This window comes from Zootoca vivipara, chromosome 1 (genome assembly GCF_963506605.1).
Source record: "Zootoca vivipara chromosome 1, rZooViv1.1, whole genome shotgun sequence".
In the NCBI taxonomy this organism is placed as follows: Eukaryota; Metazoa; Chordata; class Lepidosauria; order Squamata; family Lacertidae; genus Zootoca; species Zootoca vivipara.
In genome coordinates, this window is record NC_083276.1 from 124,482,917 (window position 1) to 124,510,360 (window position 27,444).

Genomic DNA, 27,444 nt, shown 5'->3' on the forward strand with positions numbered 1-27,444 from the left:
AACTTGTTAGGTTGGTGGTTAGGCTTTTGGTTGGTGAATCGGTTGGAAGAGGGGTGTGGCATCCAGATGCCTACCCCCCCCCTTTGTTGCTCCACATAGAAGTATTCCGTTAAAGGAATCCCGGGGCTTACGCTCTCGTCCTTACATCCCCGCCATAGGCGGGATGGAGGGGCCAATTATAAAAGTAAGAGCCTTGGGGAACATTCTTGGAAAAAGAGAGGAGAGAATGCCTGGCCTCAGCTACCTCCTCTACCAGGGGTGTTCACTTGACTTCCCTTCAGGAAGTCGGAGCTGGTACTGTCCAAGCGGACAGTGGTGAGTCCTGTCCCAAGTGGGCAGATGAAGTGAGTCCTGTCCAAAGGGGACAGATGATTGAGTCCTGTCCAAAGGGGACAGATGATTGAGTCCTGTCCCAAGTGGACAGATGAGTTGTGTCCTGTCCACAATGGACAGATGGAGATGGTCCTTCTTAGGGAAGGACGAATGGTTAACCAAAAGCCTAAGCCAACACTCGGATTAAAATTGTATTTAAATAAAGTTGTGGCCTAAATTAATGCCAAAAACCAAACCAAAATTTTCGTGTCTGTTGTGAGCTATTTTAAGGGTAATTCTGGTAAGCCTCAACACACAATCATTTGAAGTGTGATTACCTTTACTCCTCTCTTCCCTCCCTTAAGTCATTATTTATTACAGTGTTTTCTTTGACGATCTGCCATGGAACATTTAGCTAGTGAACAAAACAGTAAAGGAAGTAATTGTATTACAGAGGAAAGTCCCATATGAAACCATTTATTATTATTTTCAAGGAATTATATTTCATTTGATCGAATATGACATATACGCTATTGATATGGAAGAGGCTTTTTATATCAGATAAATCTTATTTGTACCAGGCTTATTTCTCTTTCACTGCTTTAAAAATGCTTGCTATTTTTTAAAATTGCTAGACAGGAGGAAATAACCCAATTTATGACATCAAATTATCTGTGTTGTGATTTATAGCCTTACATCCTTATGTCATGGATTGATGGTGTTTACTGTGAAGGCGTGTAGGATGAGGGGAAAAAACCTAATCCACAAGGAGCAGTGACATCATTGATGAAGTTGCAGCGGCGGAGCAAGCTGATTGGGTGCCTGTGGCAGCGTGCGTTCCCTGCACCTAGGGGTGAGGCCAGGACAGCCACCCGCAGTGCAGGGTGAACTGGGGCAGGACGCTCTGCACAGGGCCTCCAAGGAGTCTGCTGTAGGGTGGCTGAGTGGGAGGCAGTGGGCGGAACGTTTGGGACAGTGCAGAGCCTGCGGGCGCCCAAACCACCGTGTCACTCCCAGGAGAGATGCGTGGCTCGGGCGTGCTGCAGGCCCCGCGGTGAGTGCCGCCCGGCATTTTGTCAACCCCCTCAGTGGTGACATCTGGGTCAAACCGCCCCTCTGCACCCCCCTTCCTCCTCCCCTGTGAAGATGGCTAGCTGATTTGAGTTTCCCCCCTCACCTGGATAAATAGGTTAATTTCCAATCTCTTTCCAATGTTAAGGTTGGAAAGAGAGAGGGTTTTACGTATGCAACTTATTTAAGACTGTATTCCCATTATCAGGTCCACAATTTGTAGAAAAGCTAGAGACTTTACAACATAATTAGGAACAAATCCTTTAAAAAAATAATAATTGGTGGGTGGAGGGAAGGGGATGAGGGATTTTTTGTTTCTGTATTAAAAAATGTATACTACTGTATTTAAAAGCAAACATTTTGTGCGTGGGGGGGGGGGAATCAGCACAAAATGAGACAGAATGGACCTATAATTGAGGACCAGCAAACTGAAATGGGGTGGAATCATCCCAATATACACAAACCTTTTTCTTCTTCCTGTATCTCTCAAAGACAATTTATTTTTAGAGACATCAACAGGACAAGTCTAGGAAAAAACAAACCTCAAGTCACATTTATCCTGGTGCTGTTTTTTTCTTTTTTCAGAATGAACCTGGCTGTGAAATATTTTCTAACTTAGCTACTGCACTACTGGGAACTGAGGGTTTATGGCACAACCATAGGAAGTTAAAGGGAAGTTAAAAGGCAGTGTTTTTCTTCCTCCCTCCTCCCTCCCTCTCTCTCCTTCCCTACCCCCCCCCCCAATTTCGTGCAAATTTTAAATATAACAGGCAGCTTCTTAAGTAATTGTTTGGATCTTCTACTCTGTTCATTCCACACCCGATAGCTGATTATTTTTATTCCCTAACCCTGATTATTTTTATCCCCTAATAGCGCCCATTGAGGAAAACATACCTTGATGAAGGCTTACTTTAACTTATGCATGTATACATTATTCGTATAAAAATTCCAATCCAAATGGATGGTTCACATTTTCAAAAACAAAAGGGGGGGGGGACACTGAGACAACATTTCTTTTTCCTATCCTTTTGCGCACCAACATTAGTAAGCTTTTGCTTCATCTTTTATTTAACTGCTGAGGTGGAATTAGGTCACATTCTGCTGTTTTTCCTCATCTATTTATCCACAAGAATGTCTTAATGGTTTTCAGTCAACCAAATGACAATAATGAGCTTTTCTCAGACACTTTCTTTAGGGAGTCTTGTTTGATTAATATGTTGTGTTCAGCTATTTCGTTTAAGAGGGCTTGAGTAATCTGATTTAGAAGGTCCATCCCAGCAAGTTATGCTGTGAGTTACAGCTAACAGAGATAACTATGTTCTAATCAAAACAAAAAAACAGAAAATAAATTAACAATTTTTAATCGGGTGTAAACTGACCCTTTCTCTCATAATTCCACACCCCAGCCAGTGTTAGAAACTGAGATATGAAGCTAAATGGTGCCTTAAACCTAGGTGATGTGTGCAACAACAGAATGTCTAGGCACACATTTTTAATAACAAGAATACAAAGCTGAAAATGAATGAACTGCAGTTGAAATATTATGTTCATTTTTCACACAGTCTAGTCCTTCCCCTGCCTACCCCCCTAGTATTCTTAAGAGGGTCTCTTCTCTAGTCTTCAGAGAGTAGCTGGAAGTGGGGAGACAGAAAAAGGTCCTCCTTTCCTTCCACTCAGCAGTTTTAAACTGAAATCTTAGGTGCAGTACTGCGCCCGGAGTCAGAAACTGCTCGCTGAAATCCACTGTCACAAGATGCGCCTAGAACACTGGTAGTTTCGAACACTGACCACAGCATTTACCAGACAGATCTTGAGAGTAAAATAGCCTTTCTGCCCTTCTTTAGGAAAATGCTTGGAATGCATTCCATCACAGATTCTCGGGTTACAAACGCTTCAGGTTACAAACGCTTCAGGTTACAAACTCCGCTAACCCAGAAATAGTACCTCAAGTTAAGAACTTTGCTTCAGGAAGAGAACAGAAATCGTGCTCTGGCGGTGCGGCAGCAGCAGCAGACCCCCATTAGCTAAAGTGGTGCTTCAGGTTAAGAACAGTTTCAGGTTAAGAACGGACCTCCAAAATGAACTAAGTTTTTAACCAGAGGTACCACTGTACCCTAGGGACCCAGGTGGCTCTGTGGTTAAACCACTGAGCCTAGGGCTTGCCGATCAGAAGGTCGGCGGTTCGAATCCCTGTGACAGGGTGAACTCCCATTGCTTGGTCCCAGCTCCTGTCAACCTAGCAGTTCGAAAGCACGTCAAAATGCAAGTAGATAAATAGGAACCGCTACAGCGGGAAGGTAAACGGCGTTTCCATTGTGCTGCTCTGGTTTGCCAGAAGCGGCTTTGTCATGCTGGCCACATGACCTGGAAGCTATACGCCGGCTCCCTCGGCCAATAATGCGAGATGAGCACGCAACCCCAGAGTCGGTCACGACTGGACCTAATGGTCAGGGGTCCCTTTACCTTTACCTTACCACTGTACCCAGTAATTCGTACTTGGAGTAGATCCAGGAAAACCAATGAACTTAAGTCCATTGATTTCAGTGGATCGACTCAGAGTAAGATTATCATGAGTTTGATCCATTTACCACTGACCCCTAAATGGCAACTTTTTGATGGACCACTTGGCGTAATGTCTCATGCTTCCCAAAGGAACATTTTCGGACTTGACAATATTGATTTCCAGATTTGCATACAGCATTCTCTGAGAGCATTCAAAATACACCTGCGATATGCACAGGAAGGAAAGCTGGTAATAGGAAACCTACGTAAGAAATCTTGCCTCACAGTTTTCATTTGGAGGCAGCCTTGCTCTGTCATCATGTGAACAGTCTAACAACATTAACTAATGAAATGAGAAATGATGACACTTGAAAAGATCTGTCTAGGCCAGGCATCCCCAAACTGCGGCCCTCCAGATGTTTTGGAACTACAACTCCCATGATCCCTACCTAACAGGGCCAGTGGTCGGGGATCATGGGAGTTGTAGTTCCATATCATCTGGAGAGCCAAGGTCTAGGCCAAAGTACTTTTGGTGTTCAAGTGGCTAGGTGCTCTAAGAAAGTTTACTGGGGTAACATTTTTTTTTAAAAAAAGAAGATTCCACTTTAGTTTACACACACACACACACACACACACACACATAAAAAAAACATTTTCCAAAAGTGAAATCAAGTATTTCGTTCTTCCACTGGTACTTAGCGCCCCAAGTATTTTGGTTGCTTTAAAAACATGGTGCCAACATGCCAACTCTGACAGCTTGCTTACACAAAAGGACATCCTCTGCTCCTCCCCCCCGCAGTCCCCTTTGTGCCCCCAAAATCCGCTCTGGAGGATTGGCGGAGTCTTCAGAGCAGATGAGGAGGCGTCGCAGTGGGTGGAGAGGAAGGATGAGTTCCTTTCCATCTGCTGGGACAATGCTGGATCTTGCTGGTTTTTCTTTTCTTTTTTTAAAGTCCATTTAAAATTCTCTTGGCTAAGCAGTTTGAAAGGAATGCCCTTTCTTTTCATGTTAAGGGTGGGTCACAAAAGATCAAAAGTGGGGCTCTAATGCAAAGTGCAAAACCACGATCAGGACTGTAATAATTTTAAATGAAATTGCTGTAATCTTGCAGCGCTGCCCTCTGTGCAACATAAGCACTCTTAAAATAACCCTTGTATCAAAATGTGTAATGTGATTTTGTAAAATGACATATTTTTTTTTAAGTGCACATGCGGCATTTGAATTGCTAATAATGTTTTCTGCTGCTGCAATTATATCCAGATTGTGATGGAGTTCTATTCATGTTCCTACGCACAAATCACCTTATCCATTTAATTACAACAGCTAAATGCTCCCTTTCTGCTAAAAGGTGCCGAATCTCCTCTTCAGTCCTGCCCTATTGTCTCCTGCTGTCCGCTGTACTCCAGATTTCAAGAATATACAGTAATACAGTTGGTTATGTGGTGTTGATCAGTGAACTCATTTGTCTTTCAGCCATGCAAATCTATGAATGTCACTCATCGATAAACTGTATTTAATCAGGAGAGTACAAGTCTCATGGGCAGGGTTTTCCGGTGGGGAGAAGAGAAGTGTGTGTCTGTTAAAGGGCATCTGATGGAAAACATTTCACTGGATAACTGCAAGTGATTGGCCATCTGGCAAGTAGTAAGTCCGCCATCCCAATCAGTGTGGTGTTGAGGTTTTAGTGTCAGATTTGGAGTCAGAGAGCCACTTCAAGTTTAAAACAATCACTGTGAACCCAATTGCTAATGAGAGAGAGAAAGAGAGAGAGAGAGAGAGTTTTATCTATGGATGAGCTGTTTTGCTATACCCGCCATCAGCAAAAAGCATGATTTTCAGCATGTTTGGTCCAGAACCTTGGAACTACAACTCAGAATGTGAAATTCATTTCTATCACATACGTCTTTGTCTTGCGACACCCTGCTTGCAATTAAGGCTGCAATCCCATTTGGATTTACTTGGGAGTAAGCCCTGTTGAACATTCTATACGTTTTTAGAATTGAACTGCATATTTTATAATTTTATGTCTAACATTAGCACGATAAGATCCATGGAACATATGCCCAAGTTCATGGTCCTAATTTTCTTAAGTCGCGTTCAGCTTTTGCTTGTCTGGCATGTTTGCCAACATATTCATTTCCTTCAACGGTTAAATAAGCCTGACAAATGTTGATTATGCCATAAAAGGAGATCACCCATGGTACTTTGCAGTGATGTTTTTCCTTGCAAATGCTGTTTGACAGGCTTAAGCAAAGCTATTGCGTGGCAAATTTCCAAATCCATTTACACGTACATGATTAAAAGCAGGTTGCATTGTGGGCAAAGCCTCTCATTTAGCAATTTGAAAACTGAAAATCCAGAAATCGTAAATGACAATTACCTGTGATCTGAGCTGAAAAGTCTTCTAAACATGACTATGTAAAGTGGTACAAAGCTTAGTTCTTTGTTTCTAGGATTTGGCTGGGTATTTGGTGATTTTCTGTTTGAACAAGCAAGAATATTACATATGTGCAGAGTGAACTATCCTGTCACAAATGAAAAGACTATTTTATTGGTCGGTTTAAGAAAACCTCTCCTAATAAAAGTATTTTTCAAGGTGGTTCTCAAATTAAACACATTAATGCAAAAATAAACACAATGGTTTGTATGGTGGAAAAACAATTGGAAGTTTTTGCACAGTTGTCCTTTGTATGACAAAGGATATTGCATAAGGCGGGAGTGGTGATCTGGGGGGGGGGGGGAAACGGCTATGAAATGGTTACAGTCAACTGTAACATTTCTTTACAGAGCTCAAATGTATATACAATAGGAAAAGACCAAAACAACAACAACAACAACCAAGAGACTTGTAGTATCTAAAAAGCATAAAGAATTCTAAAGTATGTGGCAGCTGTGAAAAGGGCAAATTCCATGCAGCGGCGGAAAATATGCTTGCACTGCTCCCGAGGTGTGGCGTGGCGTGGAGGGTGCCCTCCCAGGTGTGGGATAGCCACTCACGGGAGCGGAGCGAGCTGCCCATGGCGGACATTCGGCGCACCACCCGCCTGCGACTCCCAAGCCTCCCCCAAGCTGTCAAAACGAAGGGGGAAGGGGAGAATGCTGCCAGCAAAGTGCTTTGAGGTAGGCTTGTGAGTTGTGGGCTAGCAGCGGGCTGAATGTCACCCCCCTCAGTGAGGGCACCCGGGGCGGTCCACCCCCACTGCCCCCCTTCCTATGCTCCTGATTCCATGCTAGAGATCGTTAAGAAAGGGGCTGAAAATAAGACTGCTGCTAGCATGATTCCGTTGCATGAATCTGTGATACAACCACATTTGGAATGGTGCTTGCAGTTCTAGTTGCCTCGCCTCGAAAAGCATCTTGTAGAGTTTGGGGGTGGGGTGGGGAAGGGCAGCCAAAATGAGGTTGCAGCATTTGGATCTCTTTAGATGTGATGTAGGTGTATAATTATGCATGGTGTGGTGAAAGTTGTTAGGTGGTACCTCCCCACCCTACCCCCGGCCGCCCAATACATTCAATGAAGTTGAATGTTGGAAGATTCAGAAGAGACAAAAGAAAGTACTTCTTTTACACATCACATATTACAATATATAATTTGCTCCCACATGAGACAATGGCAACCACCCAACTTGGATGGCTCCAGAAGAGGATTAGACAAATTATTGCAGGATGAGGATGCCAATCACTTCTAGACACCATAGCTGCCAAGTTTTCCCTTTTCTCGCGAGGAAGCCTATTCAGCATAAGGGGAAATCCCTTTAAAAAAGGGATAACTTGGCAGCTATGCTAGACACAGAAGCTATGTTTTTACCTCCACTGCTCTGCATCTGCTGTCAAAGGCGGTATATGCCTCTAAATACTATTTGCTGGAGTCGTAGGTGGGGAGAGTGATGCCCTGCTTGGGTTCTGCTTCCAGGCTTTCCATAAGGCAGCACAGATTGGCCACTGTAAGAGCAAAGTGCTGCGCTAGATGGGCCTTTGACCTGATCCAGCGTTCAGGCTGTGCTTATGTTTCTATGGTCACCCCTTAGTACAGTGATGGCCAAACTTGGCCCTCCAGCTGTTTTGGGACTACAACTCCCATCATCCCTAGCTAAAAGGACCAGTGGTCAGGGATTATGGGAATTGTAGTCCCAAAACAGCTGGAGGGCCAGGTTTGGCCATCACTGTCTTAGTTAGCACCCTGCTGCATCAGAAGCAACAGTTGTTTTGGTTTTGCTGCAGCATGCTAACACGACTCACATGGAAATAAGAAAAGAGTGTCCTTGTGCTATCTTTTTTTTGGGGGGGGGTGTTTGCTCAGATCATATCTGTGTCTGGTTGAAAATTTTCTGTAATCAGTTGAAATGTCCGGGAAAACCTGGCAGCCCCTATTGGAAGTGTTGATTTTGGGGGCCAAATTTCCTTTAAAAAAAAAAAAAGCTCAAAAACTTTATTCGCTTTTTTAAATACAGCAACCCTAGCTTAGAGGTTAATGCAAGATCTCTCCAAGTTCCATATCTCATCAAAATTTGCAGTGAGTTCTACAAGCCATGCAAAAGTAGAATTGTGAACACTTCCATCTTTAAATAGGAAAGACAGCCATAAATACATCTTCCTTAAAAAAACAACAAATAAATAAAAATCCCTTTTTTGAGCCTCTAAATTCCAATACAGTGTGTCAGGGTTGTTGTTCTCCGTTATAGAATTTGGCGCTTCTTAGTTCATTGAATGTCTCTTTGTTCTTCTTTCATGAGAAAGTCACAGCTACTTTCCATATGGGAGAAAAGCTCCATCAAAATGGAAAGGCTTTCTGTTGCTTCTCCCCCTCCCCACCCCCCCACCCCCGTGTACGGCTGTTATATTTAACTTGCTCCGTTTTGCAAGGAAAAGGGTGTGTGGTTTGAATGAGAACAGAGGCTGCTCTCCTGTCCCTTTCTATGTAAGGAATAAATAGAAAAGCATTTTACTGTCTCAAGAAACATGCGCTTGGAAACCAGTTTCAGAAGGTGAGACCTTCTTTAAATAAGAGATCCTTTATTTCTTTTATTTAATCTCTCACCCCTCCCGTTTTTTCCTCTCTCTCTCTCTCTTTTCTTTTTACAAGACTGATCATGCAATGACATTTCAGTATCAGAAATGTGAATGAGATGCTGCAAAAGAAAGAGGCATAATACTAAAGCTGACATTCAGACTTGAAAAGCTTCCCTTAGCAGGCTTTCTATACATACCCTGTGTTCAGTCTATTTAGTATTCAGGGCTTGAATTCACTGGAATGGTAGAGATCTTCCTCTCTCTTGCTCATTTTCTGAAGAAGAATCTTTAGCTTAAAAGGTCCTTCTATCTCCACTATTGATGTCAGTTCGGTGGGTCTCATTTTTAAGGTCCCTATTCTGCTGTGCCTTCAGTATCCCCATTAAGGATTTGCTGGACTTTGTGTATACTTTTGTGAAAGGAAGTCATACGGTATTATATGACTATTTAATGGGAAACAGCAGCAGGTCACTGTCCTTTCAAGCATCTCTAAGAAATCCACTGAATTACCTTGGCTGCTTACACTTATAATAGCAAACATGTTTACAGAGATGCTAAACTAGTTTCCTGTTTTGTTAAAATGCTTAGAAACTGGTCCTGAGTACATTTCCAAGCACAATTCAAAGTGTTGGTGCTGACCTTTAAGGCCCTAAACGGCCTCAGCCCAGTAAACCTGAAGGAGCATCTCCACCCCCATTGTTCAGCCCAGACACTGAGGTCCCCCTCTAAGGGCCTTCTGGCGGTTCCCTCACTGCGAGAAGTGAAGTTACAGGGAACCAGACAGAGGTCCTTCTCTGTAGTGGCGCCCACCCTGTGGAACGCCCTCCCATCAGATGTCAAGGAAATAAGCAACTATCTTACTTTTAGAAGACTCCTGAAGGCAGCCCTGTTTAGGGAAGTTTTTAATGTTTAATTCTGTATTGTGTTTTTAACATTTGGTTGGGAGCCGCCCAGGGTGGCTGGGGAAACCTAGCCAGATGGGCGGGGTATAAATAATAAATTATTATAAATTATTATGATACTTCAGGTAGGGCTGCCAGAGGAATCCTCCACCCAACAGAAACACCTTAGTTACATGGGTGTAAACAGGATTTTTGTTGGGGGGTGGGCAGGTTTTGTTGTTAGGGGGGGCAGAACCTCAGTTAGCTATGTATTTTTATTGATTTTTATTGATTTAGGGGGGCAGCTATCCCTCCCTGCCCCCCCCAGCTACACCCATGTTTGGTTGTGAAATACTAGTCCCTTCCCTCAGTATTTGCAAACAATTTTTTCTTGCTAGGAAACACCCCACCCCCCAAGAAAACCAATGATTTAGCCTCTTGTCCTTAACAGCTGCTCAAATCCACAGAAATTAGCAGATGAACTTTATTCAGAGTATTCTCACTATACTGCAGGGAAAGGACATCAGTGGCCAGGGCCGGCTCTAGGTAGACCCCCGGTGGCACGGTGTGCTAGGGCACTGGGCTGGTAGGCTGGGCGCTGCGCGGCAAAGTCGCGCGGGAACCATGCTGTGCCCTGCGAGGGCGCCGGAGCGATCTCTGCCCCTCAGCGCCAGGGGCTGCCCTGTCAGTGGCCCTCCAGTGGGGCTCCATTTCCCATCAGCTCTTTCCAACATGGCCAATTGCCAGGCATGATGGGAATTGTACTCTGACATCATCTGGAGGGCCAGAGATTTCCCACCCCTGCCCTAATGTCTGACAATCAAGTTCAGTTAAAACCAAGGGCTGACAAAAAGTTGGCAATTTTGTGATAGTTCCTAGGATTGAAACTTTATAGCAGAATCTATCCCATTATGTTCAGATTAAATTTACTGCCTGGTAAGTGCAGGATGATGACATTAATATGCAACCTGAGGGTTTAAAAGCATTTTCATGTTTGAGATATCCTAAAAAGAAAAAAATATGCTTGAGTTATTCTAAGTGCATATAAAATGTCTTTATTTTTCTTGTCAATGTAGCAGGAAAGCATTTCCATAGCAAGGAAAGCATTTGAATTACTAAAATAATACTGTTTATTTAACTTATTGTAACCTGCAGGTCTTATCCATATTAAATTGGAGATGGCAGAAATTGGCTCGCAAGCAAACATCAAGGAAAAGGTAAGATCTCTAATTATCATCCTACTCCACATACACAGCATATAGGTCCAGAACCTTCAGATGTTTAAAAAATATCCTGGATACAGCTGCCTTCCCACTAGAGATGAAATATTTAATCAACTCCTCTGGTTCTTGGCAGGCACCGCTGGTCTGTTTGGAAAGTTGCGACCCTACTCTGCATTCCTGCCTCAGTAAAGCTTATTTGGGCCCGTTTCTTTTGGTTACTGATCTCTGTCTCCATTTCCCCATTTTTTTGGCCCAAATCTCTTACTAAGGAGTTCTAAGGGAATGAGAATATGCCAAATTCAAAAGAAAATAGTTCATCAAGCTAATTATTATTATTATTATTATTATTATTATTATTATTATTACCCTGCCCATAAAAATGAGAATTCTGTGTGCAAGAAAATATCTGAAAAGCATTTAATCTCTCTACAGTTCTAGACATTTCCTGGCCTAGCTTGATAAATGCTGACTTTTCCCATCAAATTATGAAAATGATAAAATCATATCATTTATCTGAGGCCCTTGATGCATTCCATTAAATATCACAATGATAATGATATAGGGCTTTTAAATATATTTTAGCCTTAGCCATGGGTAAAGGGGGAAAATGTGCTCAGATTACGGTTATTGACTGAGGGCATTTGGTCGCCTTAAAACAGCTATCTAATATTGTTTATAAGCAGAATAACGACTGAGTCTGTGTTATAGAATAATAAGATTAAAAGACGGCCGATAAGCCCATGACCCTCCATATTTTTGGGGGACTACAACACCCATCATCCCTGACCATTGGTCGCGCTCGCTGGGGCTGATGGGGTTTAGAATCCGACAGTACAATTCTGCATCCTTCTTTATCCCTACTCAACCACCAGCAACACTCGATGAGTCAGCAGTAGGTTATCAAAGGGCACATCCTGAGGAGGTTGCCTCTCAAGATGAGGCGAGGTCTTCTAGGTGCACTCTGCCCATATCTGTCACCTTGCACCTCATGTAAAAGGATCTAGGGGTCTTAGTAGACCACAAGCTTAACATGCGTCAACAGTGTGATGCAGCAGCAAAAAAAGCTAATGCTATTCTAGGCTGCATCAACAGAAATATTGTATCCAGATCAAGGGAAATCATAGTCATGCTCTATTCTGCCTTGATCGGACCACACCTGGAGTAGTGTGACCAGTTCTGGGCACCACAATTTAATAAGGATATTAACAAGCTGGGGACAAAAGGCAGGGCCGGCTCTAGGTAAGGTCCCGGTGGCATGGGGCGCCGGGCCGGGAGGCGGGCGCTGCGAGGGCGGGGGCGCCGCAGTGATCTCCGCGCCTCAGTGCCAGGGCGCCCGACCTACTCCAGACTGCCCTGACAAAAGGTCTCCTTCCTTGAAGGTTTTTTTTAGCAGAGGTTGGATCGCCATCTGCCGTGTATGATTTAGTTGAGATTCCTGCATTGCAGGGGGTTGGACTAAATGACCCTTGGGGTCCCTTCCAACTCTGCAGTTCTATGATTCTATGCAGCATGCTAGGAGAACCATAAAAGCCAGCACAGTGGGGCAGCTGAATTAAAACCAGGGAACCAGGGCTTGTAGTGCATCTCATTTTGTTGAAATTGTACAGTGTTAAAGTGCTGCCCCAACCATCTTAATTGTCAAAAGGCTGGCAAAGTGTGTGTGTGTGTGTGAATGCGTACATTCATACATACAGCTTTGCTTCTGTACCATTCGCTGAAAATCAGTTAAGACTTATCAAGCAGTGTACAGGATGGGAACTGTTTTCCTTTGTTATTTTACGTGTCTTGGATGTAATTGTACTGACATGGCGTAGTTAAGGTGCTCTGACTACATAGCACAAACAGTCTTTTGCAGATTTGTGAGGCATTCGTGTGAAAAAATACCTACCTGCCTTGCGGTGCCTTTTCTGTGTTTTAAGATGCCTGTGTTCATCTCTCTTGCTTGCAGATCAATGCGGTGCGATCAATTGTTCCCAACAAAAGCAACAATGAAATAGTACTGGTGCTACAGCAGTTTGATAACAACGTAGACAAAGCTGTACAAGCTTTTGTGGATGGTCTGTACCCTTTTTCTATTTCACAGACACTGTGAAAAGTAACACTGTCCGGGTAACCAAAATGAAGTCCACAGGTGTATGTGGCTAAACGTGAACATTCAGAATTTCCTAAGATATTATGATGTCTTTCTTAGAGACCGTTCTAAAAAGTCAAGAGTTAGCCAACTTGGGTGGGCATGTATGCCCTGTATAAAAATCCCTCTGTAGATAACATCACATATCACCCCAATCTCCAAGCGTTGTGAGATTCCAGGGGTTCCAGGCATGTTTTTTGCAGGGTCCATGTTTCCTTTTGGAAATTGAGGATTTGAAAGCAGGTTCTTAAGATGGTAGGAAGCCCTGGGCACAGGGAAACCTTATTAGGCATTAACTGCAGCTAAGGTTGGTACCAACCCCCAGGGGAGGAAAGGAACTTGTGCCTTAACTTCACATGGTTAAGAAGCTGAGATCATTGGCTGCATCAGCTGCTAAAGGTCTATGCACAGTGCTCATTAAGGACATACATTGCCCCAAGGATTGTTTCGGGGGCCTAATACGGCCCCTGTGGCAGTCTATCTCTTGGGGTAAAATCCTAAATAAAAGCTCAACAACTTCAATCCTTAAAAAAATGTCAACAATTTTGGTTGGCCCTCACCACGCATGTTCACTTCATCAAATCTGGCCCTCTTTGAAAAAAGTTTGGGCACCCCTGGCTTAATAGACCAGCCTCCACTTCCTACATCTGCTCATTTTTATACCTTTTCATAGCACATTCGGTGTCCATGAACCAACCAACCAAACTTAAATCTGGGTTTAATTGGCCTGTGTAGAATGCTGGAAGGTTGCTTCTAAAAATTGTGCAAACCTTCCTCTTCCAGACTGCAGTTTGTCTTGTTCATATTTGGAGAGGGTGTGTGTGAATGCAAATTGCAATGCCAAGTATTATTTGCTGACTGCCTCCCTTTCAATAGATTTCAGAAGATGTTACCTAGCGGGAGATAGCAATGGATAACAAACAAGGGAAAACGTACTGAGGTTCATTTTCAACTTGGCATATAAACCTTATATTTCTTAAAAGACCAAATCAAAATGGTTAAAAACATACTCAAGCCAGTCTAGATTCTTGGGCAAATGACGAAGTCCAGTAGAAAAGCTGAATTTAGGAAACATTTCATTGCTGCAAGTTTCACATGGGCAGTTATTCCTTATTTAAAATCCCTGCCCTTTGATTTGTCAAAAACAAACCCTTTACACTGTGTTTTCTCATGGAAGACGGAAATCCTGTTAAACCACAGGAGGACCAGAACAAGCAATAAATTTGCTTTTAAGACTTAATTCAAATCCTTAGGCTATTCTAAAGTGAGCAAAATGACTTTGGTGGTCTCCATATGTGTGGTATGGTTCTCAGTAATGCTATTATTTTAGCTATCAGTATGCAATACATGCACTGTATAATTTACCCCTTTAGGGTAAATTGTGTTTACCCTTGCCATGAGTCAACGCAAAGAGCACTGACTCCACATTCCCTGGCAGCTGGATTCCTTACTCAGCCCAAACTCTAGCTCCTGATATTTCACCATGTTGCATCTTATCTATTACTCATTATTCATGCATTGTGAGCTTGAGGACTAGCCAGTGTAGGTTGAGAAACAATTGGACATGGGGCTGGATTCAGCTACCGGGTACTGTTAGTAGAAGCGGGCGCAATGACTCCTGCTAGTGCGCTGTGTCTTTTCTCCCTTGCCTCCCCCAAATCTGCTGTGGAGGGTCAGGAGAACACCCTGAACCGTGTGCCGTGGGGAGGAGAGGGGAGATAGTTCTGCTGGGTGAGCAGAAATGTTTGTGGTGACTAAACCCACCCACTATGTAGAAGGGTGACCCCATAGGAAAGATTCACTTTTAAGGAAAGTCCTTGTTGTTTTTGGTTGTTGATCTCACCAGAAGGCAAAGATACCTAGACATGACATGACTTGTTTGCTTAAGTCTAAGCACCTGCTTAAATTCTGGGCTCAGCTGAGTTGCTAAACTGCTGTTATTCAAAGCAGCCTGCAAGGGACAGGAACAGGTTACAGGTAACATTCTCATTTCAAGACAAGGGAACTAAAGGAAATGAAATACAATTTTCCCTAACTCTTGGGACACATTGACCAAAACAAATGAAAATAAATTGAGCAAATGGTCACCAGCCCGGAATGGGGTTATTGTTGACTTTATGAAGTCTCTTTCTCTCTCTCCCTCTCCTCTAGGCAGTGCACTTCAAGTTCTGAAAGAATGGAATATGTCAGGGAAAAAGAAGGTAAGGAGTTTCCTGTGAAAGCTGTCATTACGTCCATTTTATCATCATCATCAAATATGCTGGGCCACAACAGCATATTTGTGGCCAAGGCTTTTGCACACACATAAATACACAAGTACACTGTTCTTTCTTTTAAACAACTGTGAACTGTTTGTTCCAAGCCTGCGTTCAAGAGACTTCAAAACAAATAGGTGCTTTTTAAAGTTTATGATCCTGCTTTGCTGTTGCTGTTTTTATAACAGCAGGTCGAGCTTGCTGTTCTGACAGAATTGTCAGAATAATTAAGGTATTCATATGGAGATCGCAAAACTGTTCTTCAAGATGCTATGAGGAGTTCTAATCAGCACCGAGCTGTTTCTCTGGCAACTGACCCTTGAATGATAAAAGGACTTTCTCCTTTACATCAAGGGTAATACATACGTGGGACTCAACTGTAACGATATGCAAGTGGTGACAACCAGCTTAGGACCAAAGAAGAGAAGAGACCTTGAAAATCCAGAATTGTATCTTCCATCTCTCTCTCTCTCTCTCTCTCTCTCTCTCTCTCTCTCTCTCTCTCTCTCTCTCTCTCTCTCTCTCTCTCTCCCTCCCTCCCTCCCTCCCTCCCTCCCTCTCTCTCTCTCTCTCTCTCTATATATATATGAAGCAGCCTTCCCTAATTCAGATCTGGACTGCAGCCCCGAGGGACGGGTTCTCCCTCCCCCACCCCACTTTTCCTGATGCAAAGCATATAAACACACACAAATATACTTTTGGGTAACACCCTTTCCTGCACTTTGGTCCTTGTTTGAATTGTCCGGCCTTAGTTTACCTGTTTCTCTTCCCCTTTTACCACCTCCTCCTCTGAGGCAGCCGCCAATAGCTAGCCTATAAAATTGCAGTTGGCTTTAGCTTCTTAATAAAATCCCATATCTGGGAAAGCTCTGGTCTTTACTGTGTTGTTCTCTCCTGAGTACCTTACGTGGACACTGTTCTTGAGTAGCACCAGGCAGTGGCGAAGGAAGCCGCTCGGGTGCCTGGGGCGGCGCACCCAGGGAAGGCGAGCCACCCATAGGGGCGGGGCGCACTGCGGGGCTTCCGGAGTCTGCCTGCCTCCTCCCACTCAGCTGCTCTACAGCTGGAGGAGGGAGGCAGCGGGCGGACCATTTGGGCAGCACAGAGCCTGCATGCGCCCAAGGCACTGCGTCTCTCCCAGGAGAGACGCGTGGCTCGGGCGCACTGCAGGCCCCGCGGTGAGTGCCGCCCGGCATTTTGTCACCCCCCTCAGTGGTGACACCCAGGGCGGCCTGCACCCACTTCACCCCACTTCCTCCACCCCTGGCGTCAAGGCCACAATTGGGAAAAGGTTCTGCAAATGTGTGAGCTACACCCAGAAGGGCTTGTTCTCCGTATAAGGAGAAGGACTTTGCATATATATGTACATACACCTGCCCAAAGCAAGCATACTAAGAAGCCACAAGGGTACTGTGCTAAATTGGGTCTCCCCCCGCCCCTTCCTTATAACGCTAGACAGTAGTTGACAGCAGTTCAGTAAAAGTGTGCATTTTTCTATAGTGCTCACTGACTCTGGGATGGAATCAAAGGTGTGGCATAGTGTGCCTGTAATTTCTCCCACTATGGCTACAATACTTACTGATGCACTCAAAACCAATTGCACAAGCTGGATGTCAACTTGAGGGTCCCTTTCTAAGATTTCTGATATGGGAAACAAATTGGTATTGAACTCTCTGTTAGCAAGTGAAGTCTGTTTAGCTCTGTTAAGCAATGGATTCGGCAGGTTCTAGGAAGTGCTCGTCATTTTTATTGATACGGAAGTAACTCTGACAGTATGTAGGCTCTGAATGTGGTGCACAGAGACAATAGCACTTATTTATCTAATGGTCCCTAATAATAATAATAATAATAATAATAATAATAATAATAGAAATAAATTCTGTTCTTCAGAAACAACATTATGCCAGATTCCTGCTAGTGCCAGCTCACAGATATCTTCTGTGAAATAGAAGAATTAGAGAGAATCTACAAGCAATTACTGCCAGGGCAAACATAATATATAATTTTCAGCTATGGAAAGCACTTTAAATTACTGTCCTACGAATTATCCTGACTGTGCCAAATGGCAGGTGTTTGGCAGAAAGAAATAAAACCCATCTGAATATAGCATCCAACTGAGTCCAAAATTCAGTTGCTATGGATGTTGATTGCAGCTCCAAAAAGAACAGAGTGTATACTTTTGAAAATATATAGGAAACATGGGTTCTACCTCCATCCCACGTGATCTTCAGATGGCACCAAAAGAAATATGTGTTCTGGAATTCTTTGGGTGCCAGTATTTTCTTCTTCTTGCTGTGAATGAGTGTTGTCCTCAAATTCCCTTTTTTTATGTATACTTGGTACTTATGAGCTACTGTGGTTTAAATGAGCAGACATTTGTGTTCAAAATAGCAACTCAGAAAGAAGCCAGATATTATGGTGCATGAGAGAGAGAGAGAGAGAATATATATATATGAATAATCTTTATTTGCATCAACCACTAGCCATAGGAATAAAATGTACTGAAGATGACATAAAAGCTTAACTATACAAAATACATTTTGGGGGTTTACATCAATAATCAAATAATAGATCTTATTCTAATTGCCCCTGCTAAAAACCTTGCAGTTTTTGCTGTCACTTGATCATCTTGATCTGCTAAAAAGAAATAAATAATATTATTATTAATAAATAAAAAGAAACACAGTAGCAATGGTTGAGTGACCCAGCATGGAGAATGATAGAGGGGTAATAATGACCTCACTCCTCAAATCCTTATAGAGAGCGCAAGCCAGAAGCACATGAGCCACTGACTCAATACTGCCATCGCCACATGTTTTTCCAGTGAATTTTTTTGAAGTCGACCCTCAAATACCGTGTTTCTCATATTTTAAGTCATCCCTACAAAATAAGCCATGGCAGGATTTTCCTGAGTTGAAGAAATATAAGACATACCCCAAAAATAAGCCGTAGTGGTGGGAGCAGGTCTGGATGGCGCCATGGAAGAGGAAGATGCCTGTAAGCACCCGGAATCGGCTGCTGCTGCCCCTCCAAAATGTCCAGCAGCATGCACCGCGCCAAGCGCTGACCCGGCGGCGGGACGCAGCAAGAGCCGCAGCGCGCGCTGCTCCGAGCCCCGACCCGGCGGCGAGACCCGGCAAGAGCCGCAGCGCGCGCCGCGTGGAGCCCCGACCCGGCGGGACCCAGCAGCGTGCCCTGCTGAAGCGCCGACAACGCGCGCAGCAGCCGCCAGTTCCGGGCGCCGAGCCGCGACAGGAAGAGGAGGGACGCAGCGGGACGCAGCTACAACGACAAAAAACACCCGGCCGAGCCTTCATTGGCCGCCGCGGCTGCCACTCGCTGGTCCCTCCTCTTCCTGTCGCGTGCGCTGCAGGTCCCGCCGGTCCCGCTGCTGGGTTGGCGCTTGGCGCTTGCGCTGCGGGATGCAGCAAGAGCCGCAGCGCGCGCTGCTCCGAGCCGGGATCCGGCAAGAGCCTCAGCGCGCGCCGCGTGAAGCCCCGACCCGGCGGGACCCAGCAGCGTGCCCTGCTGAAGCGCTGACAACGCGCCCAGCAGCGCAGCAGCAGCCAGTTCCGGGCGCCGGACAGGGGAGGTACCATACTGTAATTTTTAAAAAAAATAATAAGACACCCCCCGAAAATAAGCCATAGGCTTATTTTCTTGAGGAAAAAAAAGATTATAAGACATGACTTATAATATGAGAAACACGGTACAGCCAAAGGCAGTATAGTGAATCTTGTGAAAGTGAAAGTGTGTCTGTATTTTGGAATTGTTAAATTTTGCAAATAGGGTGTCAAAATGACTAGGTGGAAAATAATCATACCATGGGGAAAAAATACTTACCGTGGCCAAATTGTTCTGTCGCTCAGTATCATATAGGTGCTGTCTAATTAAATTACAGTGGTGCCTCGCTAGACGAAATTAATTTGTTCCACGGGTCTTTTCTTATAGCGAAAAATTCATCTAGTGAATCCCATAGGAATGCATTGAATTTTTTTTTGAATTTTTTGCCCATAGGAACGCATTAATTGAATTTCAATGCATTCCTATGGGAAACCGCGATTCGCTAGACGAATTTTTCGTAAAACGCATTCGTCTAGCGAGGTAACCTTCGCTCGAAAAAACCTTTTGTTAAGCGGAAATTTCGTTAAGCAGGGCATTCATCAAGCGAGGCACCACTGTATTTGATTTCTGAAGCCCAGTGTCAATAACTGTTGTGGTGATAAACCAGAAAAGTATATCTTTTGGTTGACAATTTTAGTCCAAGCGCTCCAATGACAATCTTGCGATTCTAAGGGTAGTAGACTGGTGGGGTTTAAATTTAGCCGAAGCCAATAATTAAATGTCCTGCACCAAATCTGTAATTCAACAGAGGGGAGATTGGCCTCCAAGCACAATGAAGTATTTGGAACACAGGATGGAACCGGGGGGGGGGGGGAATTGCCCTAGGAACTTAGATTGAACAGCTTCTGTAGATCGAAGATCCGAGATATATATATATTTGTCTCTCACAATTTTTGTATTTTAAGGAGCAAAGACAATTAATAAAATTTATGCCACACTTTGGAAAACGAAAACATTGGGGGTTGTTATACCTGTTGCAATATGATCTATATTTCATTGCATTGCTATCCTTGAATTATTTCCTCCCCCCTGCAGAACAGCAAAAGGAAAAGAAGCAACTCTAAGCAGCACTTCCATAGCAGAGATATGAAAGGCAAAGAGGATGGGAGAGAAAAGTTGTTGTCTCTGGAATCCCGAGGAATATATGGCTGCCACCTGAATGGCTGTAATAAGGAGATTTCCCCCAGCGAACCTGCCAGTGAAAAATCAAAAGTAATTCCTCAAGAAGCAAAGAGTTTTGAAGGCAAGGACAGGGGAGAGGCAAAACCAGAAACCGCAGGTCAGTGCACTGTACGCAAGGTGGCTTTTGCAAGATGTATAAACAGCTTCCTTTTAAGCCCCCCCAGGATGGAAGTCTTCACACCAACAGGAAGATTTTGTTGAACACATTGTTGTATTTATTCTGGATGTGAATATAGGTGCATCACCTCCAACCACCTCTTTTAAAGCAGATCTGTGCTGGAGGCAAGACTGCACATCCAAACCCCACCTCTGTTCTTTGATCTGTCTTGGGTTCCAACCTGTCTGGAATGCAGGCGGGAGCTGTCATGACTGACAGGAGTGATGTGCTGTTTGCAGTGTGTACAGTGGTACCTTGGTTCTCAAACGCCTTGGTGCTCAAACAACTTGGAACCCAAACACTACAAAACCGAAAGTAAGTGTTCCAGTTTGTGAACATTTTTCGGAAGCCGAACATGTTCCGTTTTGAATCTTACGCTTCCAATTTGAGTGCCACAATTCCATTTTGACTGTTATGCTGAGGTCTGTCTGTTTTTGCTATTTATTTTGCGTTTTTGTTTTTGCGGCTCTTTTTTTGTTTTTGTGACTGCGTGGAACCCAGTTCAGCTATTGATTGATTGATTGATTGTGTGACCACAGTACATTGTTTATTGCTTTCATTTTATGGATCAATGATCTCGTTAGATAGTAAAATTCATGTTAAATTGCTGTTTTAGGGGTTATTTTTAAAAGTCTGGAATGGATTAATCCATTTTGCATTACTTTCTATGGGAAAGCACGTCTTGGTTTTGGAATGCTTTGGTTTTGGAACGGACTTCCGGAACGGATTAAGTTTGGGAACCAAGGTAGATGCATAGCTGCCAAGTTTTCACTTTTCTCGTGAGGAAGCCTATTCAGCATAAGGGAAAATCCCTGTAAAAAAGGGATAACTTGGCAGCTATGGGTAGATGTGGAGCTTTTCTCCTCCCACCATATCAGTCTTAACATCAAGAGAGGACATTTCTTCCCTTTGGCAGTACATACCTCTCCTGGGGCTTTTGTAGTATTTTACTCGTCCTTGATTCTTAAGGAAGACTTCAAAGCTGCTTCCAATTTGGGGCTGACTTATGTTTTTCTACACAGACATAAAAGCTACGTATAACTGGTGGTGTGTCTGGAATCCTGTGTACTGTTCTGGCCGCCTCTACTCGAAAAAGATACCATGGAGTTGCAAAAGGTTCAGAGAAGGGCAACCAAAATGATTTAATAATAATAATAATAATAATTTTATTTATACCCCGCCCTTCCCAGTCAAGACCGGGCTCAGGGCAGCTAACAACAAGAATATCAAAGCAAGCATAAAAGAGACAATTCAATTAAAATACAGATTAAGTACAATGTTAAAATTCAATTTTAAAATTAGGAATCTACAAGTGGAACCTCATTTAAATATCTGTAGGATAGAACCTTAGGGGAGGGTAACACCGGGGTCAGACTGAGCCAAGCAGAACAGCACTGTCTTGCAGGCCCTACAAAAAGGTGGGGATGGGGCAGCTTTTGGGGATAACACCTGTCCAGTCGATCACTGCCTTAGCAATCAGCCTTGGCCCTTTCCCTGTGCTTTAGGCAAAGTTCCCCAACATATTTTACTAACACGTCACGTGCAGAGTACATTTTAAAACACATTTAAAAGCACCACTTGTGAAACATTCATTTAAGCATCCATCCTTCCTTTTATTCAAGCAGAAACATTTTCAAAACAATTGCAAGACTAACTGGGAGATGAGGAGGTTGCTTGTGGTATTGCAGGCACAATTGCCTGACATGTTTATTGGTTTTAATTTAATCGTATATTTTATTGTTGTGGGTTTGCCCCCCTTTTAATTACATTTTAATCCACTCTTTTGCTAAAGGGAGGTACATAAAATTTATTAATAACAGTAATGATTGCCTTAAATTAAAAAAAGAAAAAGAAATCAGACTCCCGCCCTGTGGACTTGCAGACCATTTTTTATGTTACAGCTAAACCCTACGTAATAAAATCCTGTCTGAATGCAGCAAGGAAGCTTTCAAAGTGGTTTCATGATATATCTGTCTTGAGAGCGAATGAAGGAATTCTGTTCAGTTAGAATAGCTTAGATTTTGACTACCTTTGACATCTTGCTGGTGGGCACAGCTTTATATAGAAAAGCCACAGAGATATATGTGGTGGGCATTGCCTGGAAGTGCCTGAAGTTTTTGCGAAATCACCTTTTGTTATAGGGTGGTGGTGGTGTTTCTCGTGAAAGGCAGTTGGAAATTTCTCCAACTCCTAGCTGACCTTTCAAGGTAGCTTTTTAATAAGAAAGGGATTCTAGCTTCAAGGTGAGCTCCCCCACCCCCTCTTTAGGGGGGTTGAAAATATCAAGATAAAAACAGCCAGTCCTTGGCATGTGGCAGCTTGGGATTCAGAGCAGACTCTTTGAGCTCATCCCATTATCAGCAAGCCTGATAAAACACTCAGCCCTTAATACAGTGACTGGAGAGCTACATCTCAGATAGTGTTTCAGCTCTGTGTGAAAGAGATTCTAAAGAGTACTGTTCTAGTGCATGAGACACCAGCAATTGATTTCTCATTAAAATGTTTATAACACTGGCAGTACCTCTTGGTGCCCTCGAGTTCTAAGTTTGGTTAGCAAGCACAGTTTTCCATGTGTCACAAAGTTTGCTGAGAAGCTTTTACAACAAAACAAAACAAAACACAATAAAAGCAAAATATATCCAATTGCAGTAATAAGCATTAACTTAGGCTCTTGAAGTTGTGAGGATCGGGGGAGAAATCGTTGGATTTAACCTAATAAAGTTAATTTGATCTACCTTACAGGGCTCCTTGATCTACTTTTCAAGGTGGTTAGTTTATTTCATGTATTTATTAAAACATACCCCACTCCTCCTCGTTCCTAAAGCACGACTCAGAACAGCTTACTAAAAAATAAAATCACAATTTCATTTTTTAAAAAAACAACAATATAAAACAAACATTACAACAAGGTAAAGTACGTGGAGCACTTTGAACATTTGAAAGCACATTCTAAATGCCAAGAATTTAACAAATGGAAACTACACAGTGTGTCCGGGATTTAGGTTGCATTCACGCGGCAGTTTATTCCGTTTTCCCAGTGTTTTTCTAACAGTTAACTTCTGCATTATGTTTGAATGCTCTTCCAATATAGTACACCATTGCTCAAGTTTAGCACCTCTTTTCTTTACAAACAGAAAAGGTCTGTTTGCAAATAACATGGAAATGAGCACTAAGCATGCACTATATTTCCAGAAGTGCCTTGTATATCATTGTTGTTGTTGTTTAGTCGTGTCCGACTCTTCGTGACCCCATGGACCATAGCACGCCAGGCACTCCTGTCTTGCACTGCCTCCTGCAGTTTGGTCAAACTCATGTTCGTAGCTTCAAGAACACTGTCCAACCATCTCGTCCCCTTCTCCTAGTGCCCTCAATCTTGTATATCATATGAAAGCTCAATGTGAAAAGTAACAGGGAAACTAACAAGGAAATGTCGTGAAACAGAATAAGCTGCCTTGGAAACCTTAGACATCCCTGCTGTTGAAAAGTGGCATCTCCCTGTATCTGGTTCTAATGAATCTTGGTGCATCCTATCATGCCAACAGGCCACCTCCATTCAGCACCATTGACTGATGTAGGGAGATGTTTGAAAGCTCATGGTGATATTCTGTCATGATGAGATACATCTCACTAGAACAGGGATTGCCAAACTTCTTGGAATTTTGAGAGTGTGCTGGAGATGCCAGGCACAAAATAAGTGCTGGGGTGTGTGTGTGTGTGTGTGTGTGTGGCACAACACAATATGGCTGCAATGAGGAGAATGGCATAACACAAAATTAGATAAGCTGGAGTGCCTGGCAACCTTATGCTCACCATGGAAGTCAGCTAGGTATGTCCTGCTGCTCCTGTCTGTGGAGATCACACAATATTGATTGTACCGTGGTACCTCGGGTTAATAACAGTCCGGTATAAGAATGATTTGGTTTACAAACTCCACAAAACTGGCGGCGGGAGGCCTCATTAGGGAAAGCGCGCATCGGTTTAAGAACAGTTTTGGTTTAGGAACGGAATGGATTAAGTTCATAAACCAAGATACCACTTCACACACACACACACACACACTGTTGCTGTCTAATAGCAGAGAGTATTCCTCAGCACCAGGGAAAACATACAAGGTGATCACATCACAGTGCCTCGTGATTTCACAGAAATAACTAGGTTTTTCCCCTAAAAATGTCAAAAATTTGGGGGCATCTTATACACAGATACATCTCCCCCCATTTTCTTAAATCAGAGTCCCCCAAAATAGGGGGCGTCTTATGCATGGGGGCATCTTATAGATGGAAAAATACGGTACTTAATTTGAACGAAAGCTCAAAGTCTGAGGCACCTGCCCAGTAAAAGTCTTTATGGGCATCATGCGGCCTCGGGGACGCTGAGTTGGGGACCCCAGCACAAGAAGTTGTAAGAGAATATGGGAAAAGTAAGCAGCAAGATGCCATTTCTAATCATGGACATTTTATAATTCCTCTCCTCTTTACCTTTAGAATTTTTTTCCCACAAGAAAGAGCCTCTCAGTTCTCACATGAACCAATTCAAGAAACTCCACCATTGATCTTCCAATTTGTTGTTTTTGGGTTTTTGCAGACCAAAAGGCAGACCAAAAAACCACACCTATAGAAGCAGACCGAAAATATGTAAATAGCACACAGCTGCCTGATCCTTTCCAGTCCTCCCACCCAGCCCAGTGCAGTGTTGGTAGGACGAAGACAAAGACATCCATGGTTAAGCCGTCTGTCCCCACAGCCCATCTTGAAATAAAACCAGAGGATTCAGTCAAGAAAAGAGGTACAAGAGATTTGTTTGCTCTGAAGTGCAACCCAATGCATTTTTTTCTTATTTCCAAAGCTTTTATTAACTTTACCAAAAATTCTGTGTAGCCATTCAGTTTTAGTAATCTTTAAAAGAAGCATTGTATGTCAATGCTGTTTTTGTCTACTCTGTAAAGCAGGAGTCGGGAACCTGTGGCCCTCCAGATGTGGTTAGACTACATCTCAAAACATTGGTCATTGGCCACGCTGACATGCACTCCAACATGCCCCAGGGTAAAACCGGGACGCATGTCTTTTGGGGCCATGTTCCTGCGCAGGGGTGTAGCATTGGGAGGCTTCCAGGACGATCACCCCGGGCACATTTTTGGGGGGAGGCACTGCTAACACCGCCTCGCAAAGCAGTTCAGGAAAGGTGGTGTGAGAAGGATGCCAGCTGCCCTTTGACCCCAGCCTTGTCCTTGGGATCGAAGGGCTCATGGCTCTTGCATCCTTCTCATGCCACCCACCCCCCAAGCTGCTTTGCAAGGCTGGGATCTGATCAGATCCCAGCCTTGCAAAGCAGCACAGGACCGTGTGTCATTTTTGCAAGGCTGGGACCCTTGCAAAGTGGCTTAGGGATGCTGTTGCTCAAGTGGCGACAAGGGCTGGGTTGGTGTGCAGCGGGCTTCAATCACCCTCCTGGTATGCACACATGTGCTCCCTGGGCGCCATGACAACATGCTCCACCGCTGCTCCTGCGTGAGCACATGCGTCTTTTAGGGCTGTGAGCTCATGGGAGCCAGGTGACTCGCACAAAAGCACAATCCCCAAAACAAGATGTTCTACTTAAATCGGGTGTAGTGTGTACTGGGGTCCAGCGATAACTAGAGAGCCACCTGGCAATCAAGGTATTAGCTGAAGGTATTAGTGCTAGATGGGTAATTTGCTTTGATTAAATTCACACAAGGTCACTGGAATTGTAAGAATAGGTGAATAAAATGAGATAAATGTAAAATGATAAGTTCATAAGGGAAAGCATAGTAACGTTCAGTATAATAGGGAATCGATATGTAAATGTTGGGAAGTTTATTGTAATTTTATTTCTTGTATTTTCTTTCTCTTCTTTCTCTTTTCTTTTCCTTTCTTTTTTCTTTCCCTCTCTTTTTATTTTTTCTAATAAGTTTTGGGGTTTTTTTTCTTGTATAATTTTGACTTATGTTTGCATTTGTGTTATATCGATTTTCTTTTCATTTGTGTTGATTTATGTTATGTTATGTTGAATTATGCTGATTTTATTGTTAATATGTTTAATATTTAATAAAGTATTTTAATCTTTAAAAAAAAAGATAACTAGAGAGCCACAAGTTCCCCAGACCTGCCTTGAGGCAGCCCAAGTGTCCTTGGTGATTAACCAATTCCAACTTCATTCCGCCTCTTTATCCATGAAGACCACCATTTTCACAGCTCAGACAAAAATGTATGTAACGAACTGTGCTTTGCATTATCACTCTGGTATTTCATGGAACGTATCAAGTGCAAATAAACTGTGAGTTGTTCTTTGCTTACTGCTCATGGTTATTTGGAGTGGTAGGGGAACCCATGAGTCCATGTTCTGATGGAATATTAGGCCAAACCATGGTTTCGCTTGCAGGAGCTCAGCAGGAGATGAGAAGGGGCAAAGCACCTGTGATTTCAGCAGCCTGCTGGTGTACACATACGAAACTATAGTTTTGTTTGGCTGTGAAAGTGATGTGATAATCAGGCCAGTATGGCATAGTATGAGGGTGAGAGAGAGTTCACTATCTCTGCCTTTTTCTATCCTCCTCCACAAATTGCAGGATTAGTGTGTGCAGCAGGGAAGCCCTGTCTACTTTATAATGGAATTACCATTTTGCAAATGAAGGTTTCTTTACAAGCGGGTGTTGTTCTGCTTGCACAAAACGCTCGTTGGCGCCACGTTGAATGGCAGCCCAACACAACTGGTGCTGCTTAGTACAATTTTTCTCACTTCCAGATTAAATTTGAGAACAGAAGGATAGCTGACGTTTGTTTGCTGTTCCAGGTCTGAACATTGAAAAATCTGTAAAAGATCTTCAGCGATGCACTGTTTCGCTGACAAGATACCGCATGATGATTAAAGAGGAGGTGGATAATTCTGTGAAGAAGATTAAAGCTGCCTTTGCAGAACTACACAGCTGGTAAGTAGGTGAGGGAAAAGGAAGTCAGGTGAGATATTTCAGAAGTCCATTCCATTTGATGATCATTCCAGTCTCACTGGACTTACTCCTCAAAGAAAATAAGAGCACTTGAGACCTTAGCACATTTTATGTTCTTTGGTTGCTGGTCT

General features: G+C 43.3%; 1 protein-coding gene across 1 annotated transcript in view; it reads left to right on the forward strand.

Annotated features, from left to right (window-relative positions):
• SPATS2L (spermatogenesis associated serine rich 2 like) overlaps positions 1 to 27,444 on the forward strand; it is a 55,981-nt gene that overhangs the window by 14,322 nt on the left and 14,215 nt on the right. The window contains exons 2-7 of the mRNA XM_035136833.2: positions 10,933 to 10,994; positions 12,949 to 13,057; positions 15,283 to 15,332; positions 20,046 to 20,289; positions 24,934 to 25,134; positions 27,160 to 27,295. Coding sequence (XP_034992724.2) covers positions 10,956 to 10,994; positions 12,949 to 13,057; positions 15,283 to 15,332; positions 20,046 to 20,289; positions 24,934 to 25,134; positions 27,160 to 27,295 — 779 coding nt within the window. The 5' untranslated portion in view covers positions 10,933 to 10,955. The remainder of the gene's footprint in view (positions 1 to 10,932; positions 10,995 to 12,948; positions 13,058 to 15,282; positions 15,333 to 20,045; positions 20,290 to 24,933; positions 25,135 to 27,159; positions 27,296 to 27,444) is intronic.